At 36.0% G+C, this 25,609-nt stretch overlaps 1 protein-coding gene across 1 annotated transcript in view; it reads left to right on the top strand.

Annotated features, from left to right (window-relative positions):
- The window catches only part of SLCO6A1 (solute carrier organic anion transporter family member 6A1), a 113,289-nt gene that overhangs the window by 50,522 nt on the left and 37,158 nt on the right, over window positions 1-25,609 (top strand). Inside the window, exons 8-9 of the mRNA XM_005889812.3 lie at window positions 1,298-1,442; window positions 13,212-13,407. Coding sequence (XP_005889874.3) covers window positions 1,298-1,442; window positions 13,212-13,407 — 341 coding nt within the window. The remainder of the gene's footprint in view (window positions 1-1,297; window positions 1,443-13,211; window positions 13,408-25,609) is intronic.

Here is a 25,609-nt window from a genome sequence, read left to right as displayed (position 1 = left end):
AAGAAATGCTCAGTTATATTTGAAGTTAGAGAATTATAAAAAATAGCACTGTAATAATATGCATTCATCAGAATGGTGAAATTTTGAAAGCCAACTAATATTAAAGTGTTTGTGAATATGTGGGGTATGCCAGTTATCTGTTGCTACATGACAAACCACTCCCAAACTTAGTGGCTTAAAATAAAAGAGCATCTGTTTTGATCAATTGTAGTAAAGTAAGTCTGGGTGATGAAGTCATCTGAAGGTTTGTTCCAGATATTAGCTTTTGATTCTGGCTGTTTGCCAGAATGCCCACACGTGACCTCCCCGTCTGGCCTGGTTTTTCTCAGAACACGGTAACCACGTTCCACGGCCAGACTCCTGAGAGAGTTCGTTCCCAGCAGAAGTCATACTGTCATTATTTGACCCAGCCTCAGAAGTTGTGCAGCATTACTTGCTTTGTGAGGCAGTCAGTCAGGCCTTTTGAAGTTCAACCCTCTTTCTTGGAGAATGGCGAAGTTCTGGAAAGGAATATGAAATCAGAAATATTGCTTTGATGAATTTTAGAAAAGTACCAGTCGCTACGTGAAGAAAATGGAATTCTCTTGTATTACGGTGGGAGTATAAACTGATAATTTTGGAGAAAAATTTGGAGAAATAATGGCATGAGGTAGACCAAATCCCAGAGCCCTAGCAATCCCTGTCTAGTATATATATTTACAAAGACACTCTGTCCTATTTCTTTAAGGGTTGCACAGGGATGTTTAATGTCACCTTGTTCACACCAGTAGGAAGCTCAAGTCGACTTAAGCATTTAACCTTATGGGAGTGGTATTACACTACGTAATGTGTTAAATATAACCCAGAAGATGAATTTGACAAATACGCAGAAAATGATAGATTTCAGAAATAGTGTTTAGGGATAGAAAAAGACAATTTAAGTTTATTTAAAAATATACAAATATAAAACATCATTGAACATTCTCAAAGATATATACATATCTAAGAAATATAGAAATCAGTTTGAAAATTAATATTCTAGTTCTAGCAGTCCTAGCACACTGCCAGAGTCACAAATCAAAATTATAGGTGCTATGGAGATCAAATAGCAAATAAAAATGGTTCAAACACTACATGCCTTTTATGGTATATTGGTGAATTTTAAGTTTCTGTTTCAATTTTTATATACATATAGTATTGTCAGTTATTGAAAAAGGTAAACTTTTTGTGGATCAGTCACTAATATACAGGTGGGTATATCTATTTTTCTTTACCTAATAAAATAAAATAATTCATATGTAACTTATTTCTATTTCAGATTCTGATCAAGAATCCAATATTTGTGTACCTATCTCTGTCCAGAGCTTCAGAATCTTTAGTTATGATTGGAGCATCTGAATTTTTGCCTATATATATAGAAAATCAGTTTATATTATCACCCAATGAGGCAACTACACTTGCAGGTAGACATTTCCATTCATTGTACTCATTGTGAAATTTTTATGTAAAGTTTTCTTTTATGTATTTATGAAAAATTTCAACTAAGTGGGAAGTAGAAGGAGCAGTAGTGTTTGCTTAAATTTTAAATATCTGAATGCTGCTTGTTCAAATTTTTAAAATATGAACATTTTCCCATCATTGCATCACTAGTTTTTAACATATAGAAATTTGTAGGACTTCTGCATTTCTCTTTTATCACATTTCTTTTCCTCCCTCTGCAGAGGTAACTTACACCTCTTTTAAAATTGGAGTTCTTCCTTCTCACACATTTATATATTGTTACCTCTTATGTACCTGTCTACATACAGTCTATTTCTAAAATCTATATATCATTTTGTATGTGCTCTTCTGTTACTTTTATCTGAAATTGTGTTCATCAGATTCATATTGACCTCTATTTAAGGCATTTTAAGGTTGCTATGGGATTCTATTTTATGAATGCTGTTTCTTTTTCTGTATCATATACATCAACATGAAGTTGCCTCCAACTATTTCACTTTTCCAAACAATGAAGTAACAAATAGACTCGTATACATGTTCCTTGTGCACCTCTGTAAAAGTTGATCTAAGTTTAGACATCAAAGAGACGCTGCTATTAAGTACATCAGTTTTATTAGATGTTGAGAATTGGTTCTCCAAAAGAGGGTGCAAGTGGAATTAAATGTTTTAAGGTTCTAGCATTAATGGGAAAATGGTGAATGTGATCATTTATTTTATGTTGTAAAAAATCAGGGATACACACTGTAACTTGCAGGTAACCAGTAAGAGAATAGTAAAGAGTACATTAACTTCAAATATGTTATTAACAATTTAAAAAAATAAGAAAGGAAAAAAAAGGAACATAAAACATGTAAGCCAAATAAAAACAAATGTTAATACGTGCAAAAGTTTTGACTTTCAGCCCATTGTGGAGTAGATTTTGTGGTAAAGGGCACACCATTGTTGAATTGCACATAGTCCAAAAGCCAAACACGACACAGTTTCAGGGGCCATATGACAGATTTTTCCACGGGTATACCATTTTGTTTGACAATGATTAATATAATTAACAGATAGGGACTAATCATTCAGTATTTTTTCATACAGTACTTAATTAAAGCTAATATCAATAAGACTCCAAAGAACAGGATAAGGCCACCTGCAGTATTGGCCTCAATCATGCTAGCAAAGTTCGGATGCAGCCAGCTGACCAAATTTCTTGGTCCTCAGGATCTACCTTAGACAGTAAGATAAATTTCTGCTTGTTTCTGTATTGACTTTTCCACTTAGCCTGAGGTATTCATTCAGGCATAACAGAACGGGTTAGTAATTGCATATATTCTACCGGGGCCTGCGAGGATGAAGTTTTGGGCAATTCACTCATCCATAACAATGCTGCTCAGTGACTGAGGCTGACCAGAGTGCTTTCCAGGGATGAGGTGTCATTGATTTTTCAACGAAAATTAGGGAGAAGTTTTTTTGTACCACCTTTTCTAGTCGGATTACTTGTCGAGTAGTAGAGACAACTGCCTTCAAGGTGTGTACAGATAGTGTATCAGTAGTCCCTCTGAAAATCTTCCCAGAGTAAAGAAAGTTACTTCATTTGAAAGAAATTCCCACAGTATTCTGAGGGCTATGCGGTCTAGTGGTGGTGTTTCTTTAAACATTTGTGGCTCTTTTATGACCACCTCCGTGGCTGGACCACACCAATTCCAGTTGACAAGTAAGGCTTGTCAAATGGTTAGTGGTGAGTCTGTTTTGGTTCATCTCCAAATGAGAATATCAGTCCACAAAATCAAGTTTTCTGTGAGTCAGGACTTTGATTATGCCAAGAGACCAGTAATAAGCTAAGTGTTAGTGTTCGTCACTCAGTCGTGTTCAACTCCCTGTGACCCCGTAGACTGTAGCCCACCAGGTTCCTCTCCCCACAGAATTCTCCAGGCCAGAATACTAGAGTGGGTTCCCATTTTCTTCCCCAGAAAAAGCTAAGAGTTGCTTTTAAATGTAGCTGTTTCAGGGAGTCTGTGACTCTTATACAAGCAATAATGCTTCTGAGTGGCGGTTTCCTCCCTTTTTCCAGAGGCTCCAGCACACAAAATCATCAGTCACAGAGCCTTGCAGCTGAAATCGGTTTATTAGGTTTGTGGTATGGTGGCTCAGAGGTTAAAGCGTCTGCCTGCAATGCGGGAGACCTGGGTTTGATCCCTGGGTTGGGAAGATCCCCTGGAGAAGGAAATGGCAACCCACTCCAGTATTCTTGCCTGGTGAATCCCATGGACAGAGGAGCCTGGTAGGCTACAGTCCACGGGGTTGCAAAGAGTCGGACACGACTGAATGACTTCATTTTCACTTTTCACTTTCACCTCAAAGTATGGAGCATACCACAGCTTTCTGATTAGCATTCAGTGTAGGTCTGTGGGTCAGCTAATATAATAGACCAAAGAGAAACCGTAAGTGAGTTGTCTACTGTGTTCAATACTCAAAAATCCAAAATCCAATGCTAGACTGGCTTTTGGTTAGTGGAAAGGGAGACAGTTTTTCCTTAACTTCCAGAGGGATAGAGCGCTGTGATTCTGTCTGCAGAGTGCCCCAAAACCTGATGAGCAGTCTCTGGATTTTGTTAGGCTTGATCAGTCTTCCTTGCTGATGATGGTACAATAACACCAAAGTCAGAGCCATTGAGTCAGGCCTCTCACCCTACAACCAACTGAGTATCTTCTATCATTGAAAGCTTTGGGCATCGTAGGTAGTGGCAGTCAAAATAAATCTGCCCCTTGTAGTAAATGGGAGAGGAATTTAGGTACTCCTGAGGGAGTACTGCAGATGTATGTTTGTGGCCTTCTAGCACAAATGAAAATTAGTCTTCTTTGGGTACTAGTGGGGCGCAAAAGAAGACTGGCAGTGTCCAAGACAATGTATCCAGTGCCATCAGTCTGTGCCCAAAATTTAGTGACATCACCATGTACAGGCCATTCAAGGCTGTAGGGACAATGGAATTCAGTTGGTGGTTAATCCACTGTAAACCTCAAGCCCCTGGAAACTTTTTTTCACTGGACATAAGGTCTGTTGATGAGACACTGCTTCATTTAAGTCCCTAATGGAAGCTGGGACTTTCCTTTCTCCTCCTGGGGTCCTGGGTTGTTCCTGTTGGACCATACATGAGGAAAAGGACAGCAATTTATGTGCTCCTCTGTCACTCTTAGAATTTAGAAGCGTATGCAGTACCAGTGTGCAAAATACAGTTACCAATTCTACACTTTGAAATTGAAACTACAGCATACTATAGAAATATCTGTGAAAATGTAGGACAAAAAGCAGTCACCGCATTTACTTGTAGGATATATAGCATCAGAGGGTAGTAGAGAATTGTTGCCCAATAAATAAAGTAGTAATTTTTTAAATACAAAAATTTAAATTTAAATATTTTTTAAATTTAAAATTATTTGAATACACTTATTGTTTAAATCGGTACATTTAAATAAAGACAAATCTTGACCTCTATGTAACTACATACATAGATACCAATTCTAGGTAGATTTCAGGTCTCAATGTGTATGGTAAAACAATAAAGCTTTTTAGAAAGATGTAGGAAAATATCTTCGTGTCTTAGAGAAGATAAAGATTTATTAAACAGGACACAAATTACATAAATATGGAGGAAAAAATGTGGTATTACATTAAAATTAAGAACTTACATTCATCAAAGGTCAGCATGAAGAGTGAAAATGCATATAAAACAATCTTTTCAATAGAAATATTCTACAAAGCATTTGGGTCCAGAATATATTTAAAAATCTGACAGTAATAAAAAGGTAGATAATCCAATAAAAATGGACAAAAGATTTGAACAGGCATTATATAAAAGATGATACCAGTTGGCCAATATTCATGTGAAAATGTACTCACCTTCAGTGGTTTTTCAGGGAAATACATATTAAAACCACAAGGCAAAACTAGTACCCAGTCACCAGAATTGCTGAAATGTAAGGGAAAGATATGTTGGTATGAATGTGGAGCAATTGCCATTTTATCAACTCCTGGTGAGAGTGTAAATTGGTTTATCGTTTTATAAATCTGTTTGGCAGTGTCATAAAAATCTGAACCTATACATATCCTCTGTGGTGTTGGAGAGGACTCTTGAGAGTCCCTTGGACTGCAAGGAGATCCAACCAGTCCATGCTGAAGATCGGCCCTGGGATTTCTTTGGAAGGAATGATGCTAAAGCTGAAACTCCAGCACTTTGGCCACCTCACGCGAAGAGTTGACTCAGTGGAAAAGACTCTGATGCTGGGAGGGATTGGGGGCAGGAGGAGAAGGGGACGACAGAGGATGAGATGGCTTGATGGCATCACTGACTCGATGGACGTGAGTCTGAGTGAACTCCGGGAGTTGGTGATGGACAGGGAGGCCTGGCGTGCTGCAATTCATGGGGTCGCAAAGAGTCGGACATGACTGAGCAACTAATCTGATCTGATACATATCCTCTGACCCAAGAATTCAACTCCTAGTTATATACACAAATTCCTTTCTTAAGAATATATTCAAATTAACAAAGATAAGAACAAATATTAAAAGCAGCAAGGGAAAAACAACAAATACCACACAAGGGAATTCCCATGAGGATAACAGCTGATCTTTCAATAGAAACTCTTCAAGCCAGGAGGGAATGGCAAGACATACTTAAAGTGATAAAGGAAAATAACCTACAGCCTAGATTACTGTACCCAGCAAGGATCTCATTCAAATATGAAGGAGAAATCAAACGCTTTACAGACAAGCAAAAGCTGAGAGAATTCAGCACCACCAAACCAGCTCTCCAACAAATGCTAAAGGATCTTCTCTAGACAGGAGACACAAAAACAGTGTATAAACTCGAACCCAAAACAATAAAGTAAATGGCAACAGGATCATACTTATCAATAATTACCTTAAATGTAAATGGGTTGAGTGCCCCAACCAAAAGACAAAGACTGGCTGAATGGATACAAAAATAAGACCCCTATATATGTTGTCTGCAAAAGACCCACCTCAAAAGAGGGGACACATACAGACTGAAAGTGAAGGGCTGGAAAAAGATTTTCCATGCAAATAGAGACCAAAAGAAAGCAGGAGTAGCAATACTCATATCAGATAAAATAGACTTTAAAACAAAGGCTGTGAAGAGAGACAAAGAAGGTCACTACATAATGATCAAAGGATCAATCCAAGAAGAAGATATAACAATTATAAATACATATGCACCCAACATAGGAGCACAGCAATATGTAAGACAAATGCTAACAAGTATGAAAGGGGAAATTAACAATAACACAATAGTAGTGGGAGACTTAAAACCCCACTCACACCTATGGATAGATCAACTAAACAGAAAATTAACAAGGAAACACAAACTTTAAATGATACAATAGACCAGTTAGACCTAATTGATATCTATAGGACATTTCATCCCAAAACAATGAATTTCACCTTTTTCTCAAGCACACACGGAACCTTCTACAGGGTAGATCACATCCTGGGCCATAAATCTAGCCTTGGTAAATTCAAAAAAATTAAAATCATCCCAAGCATCTTTTCTGACCACAATGCAGTAAGATTAGATCTCAATTACAGGAGAAAAACTATTAAAAATTCCAGCATATGGAGGCTGAACAACATGCTGCTGAATAATCAACAAATCACAGAAGAAATAAAAAAAGAAATCAAAATTTGCATAGAAACGAATGAAAATGAAAACACAACAACCCAAAACCTGTGGGACACTGTAAAAACAGTCCTAAGGGGAAAGTTCATAGCAATACAGGCATACCTCAAGAAACAAGAAAAAAGTCAAATAAATAACCTAACTCTACACCTAAAGCAACTAGAAAAGGAAGAAATGAAGAACCCCAGGGTTAGTAGAAGGAAGGAAATCTTAAAAATTAGGGCAGAAATAAATGCAAAAGAAACAAAAGAGACCATAGCAAAAATCAACAAGGCAAAAGCTGGTTCTTTGAAAGGATAAATAAAATTGACAAACCATTAGCCAGACTCATCAAGAAACAAAGGGAGAAAAATCAAATCAGTAAAATTAGAAATGAAAATGGAGAGATCACAACAGACGGCACAGAAATACAAAGGATCATAAGAGACTACTATCAGCGATTATATGCCAATAAAATGGACAACGTGAAAGAAATGGACAAATTCTTAGAAAAGTACAACTTTCCAAAACTGGACCAGGAAGAAATAGAAAATCTTAACAGACCCATCACAAGCATGGAAATTGAAACTGTAATCAGAAATCGTCCAGCAAACAAAAACCCAGGTCCAGATGGCTTCACAGCTGAATTCTACCAAAAATTTAGAGAAGAGCTAACACCTGTCCTACTCCAAGTCTTCCAGAAAATTGCAGAGGCAGGTAAACTTCCATGAGGCCACCATCACCCTAATACCAAAACCTGACAAAGATCCCACAAAAAAAGAAAACTACAGGCCAATATCACTGATGAACATAGATGCAAAAATCCTTAACAAAATTCTAGCAATCAGAATCCAACAACACATTAAAAAGATCATACACCATGACCAAGTGGGCTTTATCCCACAGGTGCAAGGATTCTTCAATATCTGCAAATCAATCAATGTAATACACCACATTAACAAATTGAAAAATAAAAGCCATATGATTACCTCAATAGATGCAGAGAAAGCCTTTGACAAAATTCAACATCCATTTATCATAAAAACTCTCCAGAAAGCAGGAATAGAAGGAACATACCTCAACATAATAAAAGCTATATATGACAAACCCACAGCAAATATTATTCTCAATGGTGAAAAATTGAAAGCATTTCCCCTAAAGTCAGGAACAAGACAAGGGTGCCCACTTTCACCATTATTATTCAACATAGTTTTGGAAGTTTTGTCCATAGCAATCAGAGCAGAAAAAGAAATAAAAGGAATCCAAATTGGAAAAGAAGAAGTAAAACTCTCACTGTTTGCAGATGACATGATCCTCTACATAGAAAACCCTAAAGACTCCACCAGAAAATTACTAGAACTAATCAATGAATATAGTAAAGTTGCAGGATATAAAATCAACACAGAAATCCCTTGCATTCCTATACACTAATAATGAGAAAATAGAAAGAGAAATTAAGGAAATAATTCCATTCAGCATTGCAACAAAAAGAATCAAATACTTAGGAATATATCTACCTAAAGAAACTAAAGACCTATATATAGAAAACTATAAAACACTGGTGAAAGAAATCAATTGCTATTGCTAAGTCACTTCAGTCGTGTCTGACTCTGTGTGACCCCATAGACGGCAGCCCACCAGGCTTCCCCATCCCTGGGATTCTTCAGGCAAGAACATTGGAGTGGGTTGCCATTTCCTTCTCCAATGCATGAAAGTGAAAAGTGAAAGTGAAGTCGCTCAGTCATGTCCGACCCTCAGCAACCCCATGGACTGCAGCCTTCCAGGCTCCTCCATCCATGGGATTTTCCAGGCAAGAGTACTGGAGTGGGGTGCCAGAAAGAAATCAAAGAGGGCACTAATAGATGGAGAAATATACCATGTTCATGGATTGGAAGAATCAATATAGTGAAAATGAGTATACTACCCAAAGCAATTTATAGATTCAATGCAATCCCTATCAAGCTACCAATGGTATTCTTCACAGAGCTAGAACAAATAATTTCACAATTTGTATGGAAATACAAAAAACCCTCAAATAGTCAAAGCAATCTTGAGAAAGAAGAATGGAACTGGAGGAATTAACCTGCCTGACTTCAGGCTCTACTACAAAGCCACAGTCATCAAGACAGTATGATACTGGCACAAAGACAGAAATATAGATCAATGGAACAAATAGAAAGCCCAGAGATAAATCCATGCACCTATGGACATCTTATCTTTGACAAAGGAGGCAAGAATATAGAATGGATTAAAAACAATCTCTTTAACAAGTGGTGCTGGGAAAACTGGTCAACCACTTATAAAAGAATGAAACTAGAGCACTTTCTAACACCATACACAAAAATAAACTCAAATGGATTAAAGATCTAAATGTAAGACCAGAAACTATAAAACTCCTAGAGGAGAACATAGGCAAAACACTCTTCGACATACATCACAGCAGGATCCTCTATGACCCACCTCCCAGAATATTGGAAATAAAAGCAAAAATAAACAAATAGGACCTAATTAAACTTAAAAGCTTCTGCACATCAAAGGAAACTAAGCAAGGTGAAAAGACAGCCTTCAGAATGGGAGAAAATAATAGCAAATGAAGCAACTGACAAACAACTAATCTCAAAAATATACAAGCAACTCCTACAGCTCAAGTACAGAAAAATAAATGACCCAATCAAAAAATGGGCCAAAGAACTAAACAGACATTTCTCCAAAGAAGACATACAGATGGCTAACAAACACATGAAAAGATGCTCAAAATCACTCATTATCAGAGAAATGTAAATCAAAACCACTATGAGGTACCATTTCACGCCAGTCAGAATGGCTGCGATCCAAAAGTCTACAAGCAATAAATGCTGGAGAGGGTGTGGAGAAAGGGGAACCCTCTTACACTGTTGGTGGGAATGCAAACTAGTATAGCCACTATGGAGAACAGTGTGGAGATTCCTTAAAAACTGGAAATAGAACTGCCTTATGATCCAGCAATCCCACTGCTGGGCATACACACTGAGGAAACCAGAATTTAAAGAGACATGTGTACCCCATTGTTCATTGCAGCACTGTTTATAATAGCCAGGACATGGAAGCAACCTAGATGTCCATCAGCAGATGAATGGATAAGAAAGCAGTGGTACATATACACAATGGAGTATTACTCAGCCATTAAAAAGAATACATTTGAATCAGTTCTAATGAGGTGAATGGAACTGGAGCCTATTATACAGAGTGAAGTAAGCCAGAAAGAAAAACACCACATACTGCTACATAAAAAACATACTACATAAAAAACACAGTATACTACTACTACTAAGTCACTTCAGTCGTGTCCGACTCTGTGCGACCCTGTAGACGGTAGCCCACCAGGCTCCCCTGTCCCTGGGATTCTCCAGGCAAGAATGCTGGAGTGGGTTGCCATTTCCTTCTCCAATGAAAAGTGAAAGTGAAGTCACTCAGTCGTGTTCGACTCTTAGAGACCCCATGGACTGCAGCCTGTCAGGCTCCTCCATCCATGGGATTTTCCAGGCAAGAGTACTGGAGTGGGCTGCCATTACAGTATACTAACACATATATATGGAATTTAGAAAGATGGAAACAATAACCCTGTATACAAGACAGCAAAAGAGACACTCTGTGGGAGAGGGAGAGGGTGGGATGATTTGGGAGAATGGCATTGAAACATGTATAATATCATATATATAAAAAAAGAATATATTCAACAGAAATGCAAATGTTTACAAAAAGAACATATACATGAATTTTTTAAAGTAGCAGCACAATTTGTTAACATTACAGTGAGTAAATAAGTTGTGTTGTATGCACATACTAGAATACTATTCAGCAGTGATACGGCATGAACTATTATTATTATATACAAAAACATGGGTGGATTTTTCAAATATTATGTCCAATAAAAGAAGCTATAATGTATGCATACTTTATAATTCATATTTTATAAAATCTTGTAAGTGCACAAAAAAGCCTCTGGCCTTCTAGTAAATGTTTGATTAATTTTTTTTAACCTGGGTGTGGTTACAGAGTTAAGTCCACTTTGGAAATTCATCAAATGTACAATTTCAATTTGTGTGTTTTTCTGTACATCAATATAATATTTGCATAAAAAGTTGCTTGGAAGTTCTGTGCTTTGCAATTCAATTTTCAACCATTTTGTTTCTTTTTAGGGCAGTCCTCAAGGACCCAGTTTTTAACTGTTGAACTTTCAGTGTTCAGTATTTTCTTATTGCCTAGGGCAATGAGCCTGGCAGCCAATACTTTTTCAGTTAAATTGTGTTTTCAGTTTTATGCTCACAGATGTACTTGGCTTTCTCAACTCTATGGTTGTTGGGTTCAAAATGAAGAAACCTAGGGTCCTCTGGCATTGTGGTTAGGGATAGGAATCGGGGATCAAGCATTTTATGTAGACTGCCATCCAAACCTCTTATTTTTTTAAGTCTACCTCACTCTTGCTTTCAGTCATATTAATACCTACCCTTAATTTCAGAGATTATGAGTTGCAATGTGGTTTACTTCTTCTTGACTTCTTTACCTATAGCCTTATTGCTCACTCTCTGATTCACTTCAAGTTCCCACACATTTCTTAATAAATATTGCCTCTACACTATTTGTACTTTTTGCTTTTCTAATAAATGCATTTGTCTGTAAATTCTACCTTTAAACAAACACTCATATAATGTTTGCTGCATGACTGTACTCTGTCCTGAGCACTTAAGTATTAACTCATTTAGTTCTCCTAACAAATTATGATGGAGATGTCATTACTTATAGATTTTATTTGATAGCACCTCATACATTTAGATGTAATTTGTATTATTGTTTGGTTCTAAGCATTTTAAATTCTCATCAGCATATTTTTACTTAAGCCATGCTTTGTTGAAAACAGAGATTTTTTGTTTGTAGACATAGGCTTTTATTTCTCTTTTTAATAACTCCTGTTCAAATCAATTAATATTTTACATGTCTTTAACAGTGTTGTAAAGTAAATTTTCATCTCTGAGACAGCTGATTTAAAACACTTTGTTTATAGATTTTTAATTTCCTTGAAATCTAGGCAGTATTTATATAATTTATTTAATGTGATGTCATTAGTTATAAACATGTTCATGATCTACATTTCATGGTACATTTTTTTTTACTATTTATTTTCAAATTTTCCATTCTAAAAAATATCAAATTTCATCATCTGTCTTTTTAATAGTTGTTTTATTCATACATCGTTATTGTGAATTCTGACATGTTTAATTTTTCATTTTTTAATTGTATATTTTATTTTTTTGCACTTCTCTTTTGCTTCCTACCTCTTCCCCCATTATTCTGTCTTCTCTCAGTGGATTCATGTTTTATTCATTTTATCCCCATCAGTTGGTTTAGGAAATTTTAGCTGCTCACTTGCAGTTCACTAACTCCACTGCTCAGGATTGTGTGTATGTATGCATGTGTGTATGTATGTCTAGGTTATTAATTTTATCTTTCTTAAAAATAAACTATAATTATAATTCTTTGGCAAGTAACAGACTCTCTGGCAGCTTTTACAGTTTTCATTTCAGTCTTGATGTTACAAAGTTTTCTTACCTTATTACTTTATATGATTTAATATTTTTTATTTTTACATTTCTCCATAATTATAGTACATGTTTATGCCCAGGACTAATATCACTTTAATTATTTAAATTTATCATAGTTGGCTGCAGACTTTCAAATGTTGTTTCTCTGGCATTGATTTTATTGTATTGCTCATAACTGCTGTAAAACACTTTGTGGAACCTCTTATTCTAGGTCCTTTAGGCCTGTAGTATCAGCCCCATGCACAAATTTGTATTTCTCCTAAGGTTAAGGTTTGTTGTTTATTGTGTCTTTAAATTTTCTCTTGGCTTCTTAGTTAAACTTACGTTTGCTGCATGTTTAGAGCAGAGGAGATTGCATCAATGTGTGAATTTTCTGTCCTGTCTTTAGCTGACTATTTTTTGTTGTTGGAGGATAATTGCTTTACAATATTGTGTTGGTGTCTGCCATACATCTACTATTTTTAACTGTGTTTTCTCTTCCTCCTTTCTTTTAGGACTTGTTTTACTTCCAGGAGGTGCACTTGGCCAGATTCTGGGAGGTATCATTATTTCCAAGTTACACATATCTTCTAAAGGCCTTATGAGATTTGTAATAGTTACATCTGCTGTATCCCTTGTACTGCTTGCATTTGTAGTTTTTGTACACTGTGATCCAATACCGTTTGCTGGGATCACTGAAGATTATGGTGGGTAAGTATAATTTTGTACTTTCATATCCAAACCAATCACATATTTATTAGTCAATAATTATTTACCCAGTCACCCTAATAGGTTCATAACATTCTTGGCATTACTGAACATGTAAAAGAAACATAAAGCATAGTTTCACCTTTAACTGTTAGGGCAGAAATATCATAAGGATAGCTTGTGGTGTAACAGCTTATGCATTCATATAAAGAAAGAAGATATTGAAATGAATCAGAACCTAGAAGTAGAAATCTGTATTAAAGTGAGTAGCAAATAGGAGACCATACTAACTGTATGAAGCCAGGCTTACCTTTGTCTGAATTGGTATGTCAGCCTTCTTGTCAAAGAATGGAACCGAAGGCATCTGAAAGTATGCATGAGTAAGGTCTCCTTTTAGTTAAACCTGAAAAAATTCAAAGAACTGGGCACAGATTATTTTAATGTTATCTAATGTTAAGGAAATGGCAACCCACTCCAGTGTTCTTGCCTGGAGAATCCCAGGGACAGAGGAGCCTGGTGGGCTGCCATCTATGGGGTCGCACAGAGTTGGACACGACTGACGTGACTTAGCAGTAGCAATGTTAAGGAAGAGAAACAGAGCTGGAATTAGAAACTGAAAAACTAAGCAGATAAAATAAGTAAAGAAAATTAGACTTCTACTTCAACTACACGGCAGGCCAGTGCTTCCACTGAGTACACCTGGAAAAGCTGAAACAATGTTTTAAAAGATTTGTTTAAAGATATCAGACAGTTGCTTAGGCAAGTAGCTGCTAAAGCACCAAAATCCTGGGGAAAGGCAAACCTTGTAAGGAGAAGCAACCTTCTGCAATTACTGTTTTCCCTGAGTACATTTAGTATTTCTGGACATTGGCAAGAAACTGGGGAATTCTGGCAAAGGGTCTGGGTGAAAAGCATCTATTAGGTTGGTGCAACAGCAATTGCGGTTTGGACCCTAAATTTCAAATCATTATAACTAGACTCAAGTATGTCTTTATTAATCAAAATAGGAACCATTAGCCAACACATTTTTTCCAACAAGGAATAAGTCTGTTTATCCCTGTAACATAAAAGTCCATGCTCTGGGACTTGACAAACTCTTGGAAAGCATTTCCTGAGTCCTGCTAGTTGTGGAAGCATTTTCCCTGCAAAAAGTTATTGAGATGCTTAAAGAAATGGTAGTCAGTTGGCAAGAGGACAGGTGAATATGGCAGATGAGGCAAAACTTCATAGCCCAATTCATTCAAGTTTGAAGCATTGGTTCAAAGTACTGTCAGGCATTGTCATGGAGAAGAATTGGGTCCTTTTTGCTGACCACTGCCATCTGCAGGTGTTGCGGTTTTCAGAGCATCTCATCGATTTGCTGAACATACTTCTCAAGTATAATGGTTTCACTGGGATTCAGAAAGCTGTAGGAGATCAGACCAGCAGCAGATTACCAGACAGTGACCATGATCTTTTTTTGGTGCAAGTTTGGCTTTGGGAAGTGTTTTGGAGCTTTATCTCGGTCCAGCCACTGAGCTGGTCATCACTGGTTGTCGTATAAAATGCACTTTTCATCACACATCAAATCCAATTGAGAAATGGTTTGTTGTTGCATAAAATAAGAGAAGATGACACTTCAGAATGACAATATTTTTGATTTGCTGTCAGCTCGTGAGCACCCATTTATTGAGCTTTTCTACCTTTCCAGTTTGCTTCAAATGCCAAACGACCATAGACTGGTCGACATTGAGTTCTTAGGCAACTTCTTATGTAGTTGTAAGAGGATCAGCTTCTATGATCCCTCAGTTGGTCATTGTTAACTTCCGATGGCCGGCCACTGCACTCCTCACCTTCAAGGCTCTTGCCTTGTTTGCAAAACTTCCTTTACCACCACTGCACTGTACGTTCACTAGCAGCTCCTCGGTCACATGCATTGTTGATGTTGTGAGTTGTCTCTGCTGCTTTATGACCCGAGTTTATTCGAACTCGAATAAGAAAATTTCTCAAATTTGTTTTTTGTCTAACATCATTTCCAAAATAAATAGCAAGTAGTAATTCATTAGCAAAAGATGTAAAATGAGAGATGCACATTAGAATGATGTATAATGTTTAACCACATTTAGTTAAGAATGTATTCCAGTATCAAAGGGCGAAGTTCAACAATGCTAAAAACCACAATTACTTTTGCACCAACCTAATAGTAAGATGGCCAAAATCTGGCACAATTCTTTGACAGAACTTTGAGCCTAAAGAGACAAAAATTAGGCCATGGAATGGGACACGACATCAGTAAGAAGAAATGGAAACAAATAAGATAACACTCTTTAGGGTTTCACTCAGCACATTTACATAACAGTGAAGCTAAGAGGCTAAGATAAAGTAAAAATAATATAAAAAGCAAAGAAAATTTTCACTGGTCTTGTGATGCCCTATAGATAAGAGTTCAATTTTAGAATGTGCTGTTGGGAAGGAACCATGGTAACCACCATGTTCTTAACTGATACCTCTGTAAGGTTAAGATCTAGGAGTGAGGGGCTCCCTCTAGTACTGTAACCAGCCAGGAGTTAATTTTTCTCTAATTGGATTAATTTGGTCAGCCAGCACTGTAGCAGCAGAAAGACTTGACACTCTGAAAGAAAGATAATATCATACAAAGCTGTAAAGTGTTGTAGACAACAGTCTCATACTAAAAAAAAAAAAAAAAACACCAGACAGCCACAAAATCATGAGACAAAACAGATTATAGGACAGACCCACAGGGGATCCAGATATTGACATTATCAAGTGAGAATGTTAAAATAATAATTATAGGTGCAGTGAGACAATGACTGTGAATTTCTCATCAGAAGCCATAGGTTCAAAAGATAGGAGAACAATGTCTTAAGAGTCCTGACAGAAAAGAACTTTCAACACATAATTTATTATCCAGTGGAAATATTCTTCAAGAAAGAAGATGAAAGACAGTCTCAGGTTAAGGATAATTAATAACATTTGTTGTTGGCTCTAAAAGAAATGAGATTTTGGAATTATCAGACTGGGAACATAAAGTAACTATGATTAATATTCTATGGGTTCTAATGGAAAAAGTGGACATGAAAGAAAATCTAGATAATGCAAGCAGAGAAATGGAAACTCTAAGAAGAATATCAAAAGTAAATTCTAGAAAGGCAAAACGGCTGTATAATAACATGAAGAGTTCCTTTCATTGATTCATCAGTAAACTGGACTGAACTGAAGAAAGTATTAACGACCTTGAAGACACATCAGCGGAAACTTTCAAACTGAAAAGCAAAGAGAAAAAAGAATGAAAAAAACAGAAACGGAATATCCAAGAACAATGAAGCAATTACAAAGATGTAACACAATTATAACGGAAATGCCAGAAAGAGAAGAAGGAGACAAAAGAACTGAAGAAATAGGTGAAGTAATAATGGCTGAGAATTTTCCATAGTTAATGACAGACAGACACCAAACCATATATTTGGGAAGCTCAGGAATACCAAAATTGATTAATATTACAAAAAAATCTACATGTAGGCATATCACATTCAACCTGCAGAATCAAAAACAATCTTGAATAAAAGCCAGAGGAAATAAAACTTTACTTATAACCGTGCAAGCAAGAAAAGAATGGAGTGAAATATGTGAAGGATTGGAAAAAAGTGAACCTTGAATGGTATAAACAATGAAAGTATCTTTCAAAAGTGAAGGAGAAATATTCTTAAACAAAATATAATGGAATTGTCACCAGTAAACCTGCTTTGTAAGAAATGTGTAAAGAATTTCTTCAGAAAAAATGATATGATTTATTAGATGCATTAATAGATCCATATAAAACAAAGAACACTAGAGGTGAATATAAATGTTGGTAGACTATGTTCTTTTATTTTTATTATTTTAATTGTTATGATAGGTTAATTCTTCAAAATAATCATGGCATTAAGGTATTCAGTGGTTATAATTTATGGGTAGTGAAATAAATGACAGCAGTCTTATAAAAGGGGAGGGAGGAATTGGGAATATATTTTTATAAAGTACTTGTAATATCAATGAAGTGTTATAATGTTATTTGAAAGTAAACTTAAATAACTTGTAAATTTATATTGGGAATTCTAGGAAAAACCATTAAAACATTTTTAAAAAGCAATATAAATGCTATGCTAACAGGTGAGAGAAGATGAAATCTCATACCGAAAACCAGAGAAAGCAAAAAAACAGGAAAGATGAAAACCAGAAAGAACAAATTTTTGTTGTATAATTCTTCACAATAGTCTCTTATGACCTTTATATTTATAATGCATCAGCTGTAATGTCTCTACTTTCATTTATAATTAGATCTATTTAATTCCTTTTTTCTCTTGCAAGTCTAGCTATGTTATTCTATTTATCTTTTATTTTTAAAACTCAGTTTTATTAATCGTTTCTTTTGCTCTTTTTCATTTATTTCTGTTCTGATATTTATTTTCTTTATTGTACTAGTTTTGGACTTATTAGTTTATTCTTTTTCTAGTTTCTTGAAGTATAAAGTTAGATTGTTTATTTGAGATCATTCTTTTTTCTTCGTCTAAAGTTTAATTGATATGAATTTCTTAGAATTGCTTTTTTTTTTCACTGAAAACTAGTTGATATGCAATATTATATTAGTTTCAGGTGTACAAAATAGTGATTCAGTATTTTTATAGATTATAATCCTTTTAAGGTTATTATAAAATAACAGCTTATTTCCCTGTGCTGTATAATATATCCTTATTGCTTTCTTATGCATGGTAGTTTGTATCTCTCAGTCTTATACCCTATCTGGCCCCTCCCTCCTTCCTTATCCTTGCTGGTAACCAGTAGTTTGTTCTCTGTATCTTTGAGTCTCTCTGTTTTGTTACATACATTTATTCATTTTATTTTTTCAGTTCAGTTCAGTTCAGTCTCTCAGTTGTGTCTGACTCTTTGCGACCCCATGAACCGCAGCACGCCAGGCTCCCTGTCCATCACCAACTCCCAGAGTTCACCCAAACTCATGTCCATTGAGTCGGTGATGCCATTCAACCATCTCATCCTCTGTCGTCCCCTTCTCCTCCTGCCTTCAATCTTTCCCAGCATCAGGGTCTTTTCCAATGAATCAGCTCTTTGCATCAGGTGGCCAAAACATTGGAGTTTCAGCTTCAACATCAGTCCTTCCAATGAACACCCAGGACTGATCTCCCTCAGAATGGACTGGTTGGATCTCCTTGCATTCCAAGGGACTCTCAAGAGTCTTCTCCAACACCACAGTTCAAAAGCATCAATTCTTCAGTGCTCAGCTTTCTTTATTTTTTTAGAGTTCACATATAAGTGATAACATAGAGTTACTTGTTTTCTGTTTGACTTATTTCACAAAGCATAATACCCTCTAGGTCCATCCATGTTGTTGCAAATGGCAGAATTTCATTCTTTTTTATAACTGAGTAGTAATATTTCTTTGTATATAAATACCACATCTTCTTTATCCATTCATCTGTTGATGGACACTTAGGTTGCTTCCATATCTTGGCAACTGTAAATAATGCTATCAACATTTACTGGGGTGTATGTATTCCTATCTTTTCAAATTAGTGTTTTCATTTTCTTTGGATGTATACCCAGGAGGGTAATTTCTGCATCTTGTGGTAGTTCTGCTTTTAGTTTTTAAAGAACCTTCATACTTTTGCTGTGTCCCATTGGCTTTGGTATGCTTTCAATTTTATTTCAGGGTATTTACAAATTTCTCTTTTGATTTATTCTATGACCAATTGGCTGTTTAGTGGCATGTTGTTTAATCTTTACATATTTGTGAATTTTCCAGTCCTCTTCGTGTAAATGATTTCTAGTTTCATACTATTGTGGTTGGAAAAGATGCTTGATATAATCCCAGTCTTCTTAAATTCATGAAGACTTGTGACATAATATATGGAGAATTTTTATGTGCACTTGAGAAATATATGTATTCTGTTATTATCACATGGAATGTCCTGTAAATGTCTGGTGAGTCTTGTATTTCAAACCTGTGGCTTAATTTCAGTGTTTCCTTATTGATTTTCTGTCTGAATGTTTTATCCATTGCTGAAAGTGGAACGTCAAAGTCCTCTAGTATTATTGTATTGCCATCTATTTCTCCCTTTAGGTCTATTAATATTTGCTTTATGTGTTTAGATGTTCCTGTGTTGGGTGCATAAATATTTACATGTGTTATATCCTTGTTGGATTGATCCCTTTTTATTGTAAAATGACCTTTTTGTCTCTTCGTGCAGTCTTTGTCTTAAAGTCTTTTTTGTCTGATATGAGTATAGCTATCCCAGTTTTATTCTGGTTTCCATTTGTATGTAATATAATTTTCCATCACTTCAGTCTGTATGTGTCCTTATATCTGAAGTGAGTCTCTTGTATGCAGCATAAATATGGGGCTTGTTTTTTTAATCCATTCAGATACTCCATGTCTTTTAATTGGGGAATTAGTCTATTTACATTTAAAGTCTTTGTTGATAGGTATGTACTTACTGCAATTTTGTTAACTGTTTCCTGGCTGTCTTGTAGTTCCTGTGTTTCTTCTTGGTTCTTACTCTTCCCTTGTAATTTGGTGATTTTATTTAGTGCTTAGACTCTTTTCCCTCTCTCTTTTGTGCATTTTCTATAGGTTTTTGTTTTGTGGTTACCATGAGGCTTATAGAAAGCATATTTATAACAGTCTTTTTAAGCTGATAACAACTTAACCTTGAATGCATAATAAAGCTCTACACTTTCACTTTCCCCCTGCATTTTATGTATGTTTTTGATGTCAAAATTTGTACCTTTTACCTTGTATATCTATAAACAAATTATTGTAGTTATATTTTAATGACTATAATAACTAGATGAACCTTATCTATAACAGTGGTGGTTTAGTCGCTAAGTAGTGTCTGACTCTTGTGATACCTCATGGACTGTAGCCCGCCAGGCTCCTCTGTCCATGGGATTTTCCAGGCAGGAATACTGGAGTGGATTGCCATTTCCTTTTCCAGGGGATCTTCCCGACCTAGGAACCGAACCTGGGTCTCCTGCACTGCAGGCAGATTCTTTACCGACTGAGATATGAGGGAAGCCCATAGCTCTATATCTATAACAGTAACCTTATCTATAATTATACTGACTAAATAGCCTTATCACTTAACCAACCCTGAGTTCTTGGCTGTTCATCAAATCTTTGTGATTGCCCAGGTGTCCTTCTTTGTCTGTAGTCACCCCCAGTAGTTAAGGATGGCTGGGATGTGTCAGTGGCCCAAGGGAGAGGATGGCAGCTGGCACATAGATGCAGGCAGATGGGAAGCTGGATCCTTAAGCAGTGGAGGAGAAAATATGTAGTTAGGTTACTTTTAGAGAGAAACTGGGAGATAGGCTTTTCCTGCCTGCTCCCTCTGTGCTAAGCTTGAGTTTATCACTGCAGGAGGGGTGTTCTTATGCCTATTAATAACTGCTCTTTTGTTTACAGTCCTGTGAATACAAGGCCCCTTGGCTATCACAGCCAAGTGATCCCAGGACCTGTTCCTTCCTTGGGCAGCAGTCAGAAAAGCTGGGATGGCAGATATGTGTACTTGCTCCTTCCAGGGAGACTGGCCATTTGTAGTGGGCTAGAGTGAGAAGTCAAAGGTGGTGTCTGATGTCTTCCCCAGTCTCTGGGAAGATCACAGTTGGCTCCCAGATACCTGAGAATATACAAGAGACAGCACAAGTCTTGTGAAGCCTAAATATTTGCTGTCTGGCTCCTTATAGAGTGTATTCATTGATCCCTAATCTAAACCTACCTATTTAAAGGCAGTGATTGTCAGATTGTTTAAAAAAGTAAACCTAAGCTAAACTCAGTCTACATGAAATCTACAGTAAATAATGACATACATATTGAAAGTCAAAAGATGAAAAAATCATAACATACAAACACTAAACAAAAGAAATCTAAAATAAATATATTAGTATCAGGCTTTAGAATCAAGAATAAAGAAACATTGATAAAGAAACTGGGATAAAGAAACATTGCAAAATTATAAATGGTCAATTTACAAAGAGCAAACAATTATACTTAAGTGTACAGCTAACAACAGAGACTCAAGATCTAAGAGGAAAAAGCTAGTAAAACTGAAAAAAGATAAATCCAAAAATATACTTGAAAACTTTATTACTCCTCTCTCAAGGGAGATAAAAAAGTACTGAATAGCACAGTCAGTCAGCTTAAACAAATTTATATTTATGGAACACTCCGGTCAACAGAAGCAGAATACCTATTCTCTGAATACAAATGGAATATATAGCAAAATAGGCCATACTTTGGGTTACAAAACAGACCTTTAAAGTATAAAAGAACTGAAACTATACAGAGCACTATACCACAGCAGAATCAAACTGTCATCAAACAACAATAATGAGACAGTCTCTAAACACTCGGAAACCGCATAACACACTTCTAAGAACCCACAGATCAAAGAAGTCTGAAGAGAAATTAACAGAAAATACATTTACCTGAATGAAAATGAAAATACCACATACCGCGATTGTGGGACCAAACTAAAACAGGACTGGGAGGGAAATTCATAGTACTAAATGCACACAGTAAAAAATAGGAAATACCTCAATAATTTAAGGTCCTACCCATGAACTTAAGAGCAAAATAAACTCAAAAGAATCAGAAGAAAGCAAATAATAATACAAGTAGAAATCAATCAAACAAAAAAAAAACACCTTATTCTTTTAAAGATCAATAAAATTGACACATCACTATCAAGATTAACAAAGAAAAAAAGCAGAAAACATACAGTTTACTGTTATGAGGAATAAAATAGGCAATATCTATCTTCATAGATATTTAAAGAATAAAGGCCTACCAAAAGTAACTCCATGCATATAAATTTGACAGGTAATATGGACTAATTCTCGAAAACAGAAAAAAAAGTCACCCAAAATGAAGTATAGATAATTTGAATAGTTATAGAAGGAACTATTAAGCAAAGTGAATCCACCGTTTACAAAGTACCCCTAAAACATATGCTGGCCCAGATGATTTCACTGGAGAATTCTACCAAATATTTAAGGAATTAACAGTGATTCTACACAGTATCTTCTAGAAAGTATAAAAGGAAGGAATACTTCCTAACTTGATTGATGAGGCTGGTATTGTTCTGATAGCAAAGCCAAAGACAGTAAAAAAAAAAAAAGGATCACACAGAACTATATCTCTCATAAACTTAGATGCAGTAGCATCAACAAAACATTAGCAAGTTAAATGCAACAATATATATTACAAATTTATACAAAAACTATACCTTCCTGGTGCCTAATATTCATCCTCTCTCCTGTTTGGGGCTTATTCAGTGTACATGTGAGTCAGGGCCTTGACTCATCTATCCCTTCTTCAGTGGATCTTCCCGACACAGGAATCAAACCGGGCTCTCCTGCATTGCAGGCAGATTCTTTACCAATTGAGCTATCTGGGAAGCCCTTTAAATCAACCAAAAGGAGATACAAACTAGTCTTCTCATGAGCAGGTGTATGAGTTAGGCTCATCTGATTGGACTGCTCCCTCAAGATTTTGATTTTTGAGAAAGTAAGAAAAAAGCCCATGATCAGCCAGAGATTACCTGCAGCAGCCAGTGTAAAACTGGATACTGCAGTGCATCAGATCCCGGGGGTGGAGGCACGGGGGACATCTCGCTAAGAAGATTAGTCCTATAATGTACTTTTGCTTGCCTTTTTAGGGTTCACGATGGTTTTTAGAATCTACTTTTTGAGGCTTCTTACATATTTCTATGAGCTCTTTGACATTCTCTCAATAAATTCATGCACTTTACCAAGAATCAGTTCATGCTGCCTATATTGGTTCAAATACATAGTTTATAAATAAAAAAATGATAGTCTTAAAAATGATTTTAAATATAGCTACTTTTTCAAATGACTAATAATGTAAATTAAGATCCTTTTATTTCCTTATAAATTTATATTTAGCAATTGTTCTGGATTTCCACTTTCAGCCAAGATGGAATAACACATTTCCCCTACTACAAAAGCCAACCAAAATTTTGACAAAAATTGAGACAGTGGTTTACATGACAGAGGACTTGGTCAGTGAAAGACAGTGATACATGAGAGGTAGGAAAAATTTAAGGTGAGCCTTATAATTCCTCCAGCTTACTGCCTTAAGAGGGTTTTGAGGTCATGGTACAGGAAGGGGGAACCATACAGATTCTGTCAAACTCCCTGAGTTGAAGCAATTAAGCTGAGAGTCCAGAAAAAATCAGTGCAGCTAGAATTCAGAGGATAGTATACGAGAAGACACAGCGTGTCTACAGAGGATGAAGTATGAAGCAGAGTACTAACTAGCATATATGCGAGTAAAGTACCTGAGTCTAAGGCTACAAAGGAAAATTAAAGCAAGCAGAACCCACCACACACACACTGTTGGGGTTAGTGCCTGTTCTGACCAGTTAGACTGGGAAACCTCCAAAATCACAGAGCGTATAGAATACAGAAGGATCTTGCCTCAGTAACGGGTAATAATTAGCTCTAAACTGAGCACTACTTTGGCTCTAACAAATCTTGGAAGCAAGAGCTCAAAAAGGCAAAAAGCATTTACCTATAAATTAGCTGCATTCCAGAACAAAGCTTATTTATAAAAATACAAAAATATCTAGTTTCCAAAATGGTGAAATTTACAAGACCTAAATACCCTTGAAAAATTAAAAGAAATTCAAATCAGCAGAAAAATACAACCCATAATGATTAGCAAAATGACAGACCCATAACTGATGTATATGTTAAGCTTATCAGAGAAGAATGTTAACACAGTTATTATACCAGTAATCCATATGATAAAAATTCAAGTAGAAGACAATTTTAAAATCCAAATAAAGCTTCTAACCACTGCAATAATGTAAGAAAAAAATAAAAGGTATGAGAAGCAAAACTCTGTTGTCAACACCATTGCCTATGTAGAAAATCCAAAAAAACACTGTAATAAAATGAGCTTAGCAAGTTTGTAAGATACTAATAAATCTACAAGAATCTATGTCATTTATATATGCTACCTACAACTGTAGAAATCAATATTAAAAGTAGTATTATTAACTCCCATGAGGCTATCAATTGACTTTTCAACAGAAACTCTGTAGGCCAGAAGGGAGTGGCTTAATGTATTTGAAGTGATGAAAGGGAAAAAACCTAATACTATACCAAACAGGGCTTTTATTCAGATGTGATGGAGAGATAAAAAGTTAGATAAGCAAAAGCTAAAAGAGTTCAGCACCACCAAACTAGCTTTTTAAGAAATATTAAAAGGACTTCTCTAACTGAAAAAGGAGAGGCCATTACTAGAAACACGAAAATTAGAAAAGGAAAAAACTCACTGGTGACGGCAATATGAAGGGAAGACAGTAAATCAACCACATGTAAGTCAGTAGAAAGACTAAAAGACAAAACTAATCAAATTATATCTGCAATAAATAGTTAAGGGGTACACAAAAAGATGTAATCTAGGTAAAAAACAGGAAACATGGGTGGAGCAAAAATGCAGGGTTATTAAAATGTGTTTGAACTTGAGATAAATAACAAAATAATGATACATGTGTCTCTGTCTGTGGGTACCTACTTTATGGTAACTGCAAATCAAAAATCTCTTAGTTACACAGACACACACACAAGAAAAGAATCCAAACATAACACGAAAAAGAGTCACAAATCATAAGGGACGAGAGCGAAAGAAGAGAAAGGAACAAAAAAGACCCACAGAAACAAACCCCCCAAAGTGAACAAAATGACGGTAAAGTACATACTAGTAATAATTTCTTTAAATGTAAATGTTCTAAATACTCTAATGAAAATATATAGAGTGGCTGGAAAGGATTCAAAACAGGATATAAAAACTACTAGAGCTCATCAGTGAATTTGGTAATGTTGTAGGGTATAAATTTAATACACAGAAATCTGTTGCATTTCTATACACTAACTAATTTCTATCAGAAATTTAGAAAACAATCTCCAGCTTCCCAGGTGGTCCAGTAGTTAAGAATCCACCTTGCAATACAGGGGACACCGGTTTGATCCCTGGTCTGGGAAAATCCCACATGCTGTGAGGCAGTTAAGCTGTGACACAACTACTGAGCCTGTGCACTGAGAGTCCACAAGCCGCAGTTACTGAGGCCACAGCTGCTGAAGCCTGTGTGCCTCAGAGACTGTGCTCTGCAAGAAGAGAAGCCAC

Source organism: Bos mutus, chromosome 7, assembly GCF_027580195.1.
Source record: "Bos mutus isolate GX-2022 chromosome 7, NWIPB_WYAK_1.1, whole genome shotgun sequence".
NCBI classification, from domain to species: Eukaryota; Metazoa; Chordata; class Mammalia; order Artiodactyla; family Bovidae; genus Bos; species Bos mutus.
The sequence above is the reverse complement of the archived record's forward strand: the minus strand, read 5'-3'. Positions and strand labels throughout refer to the sequence as shown.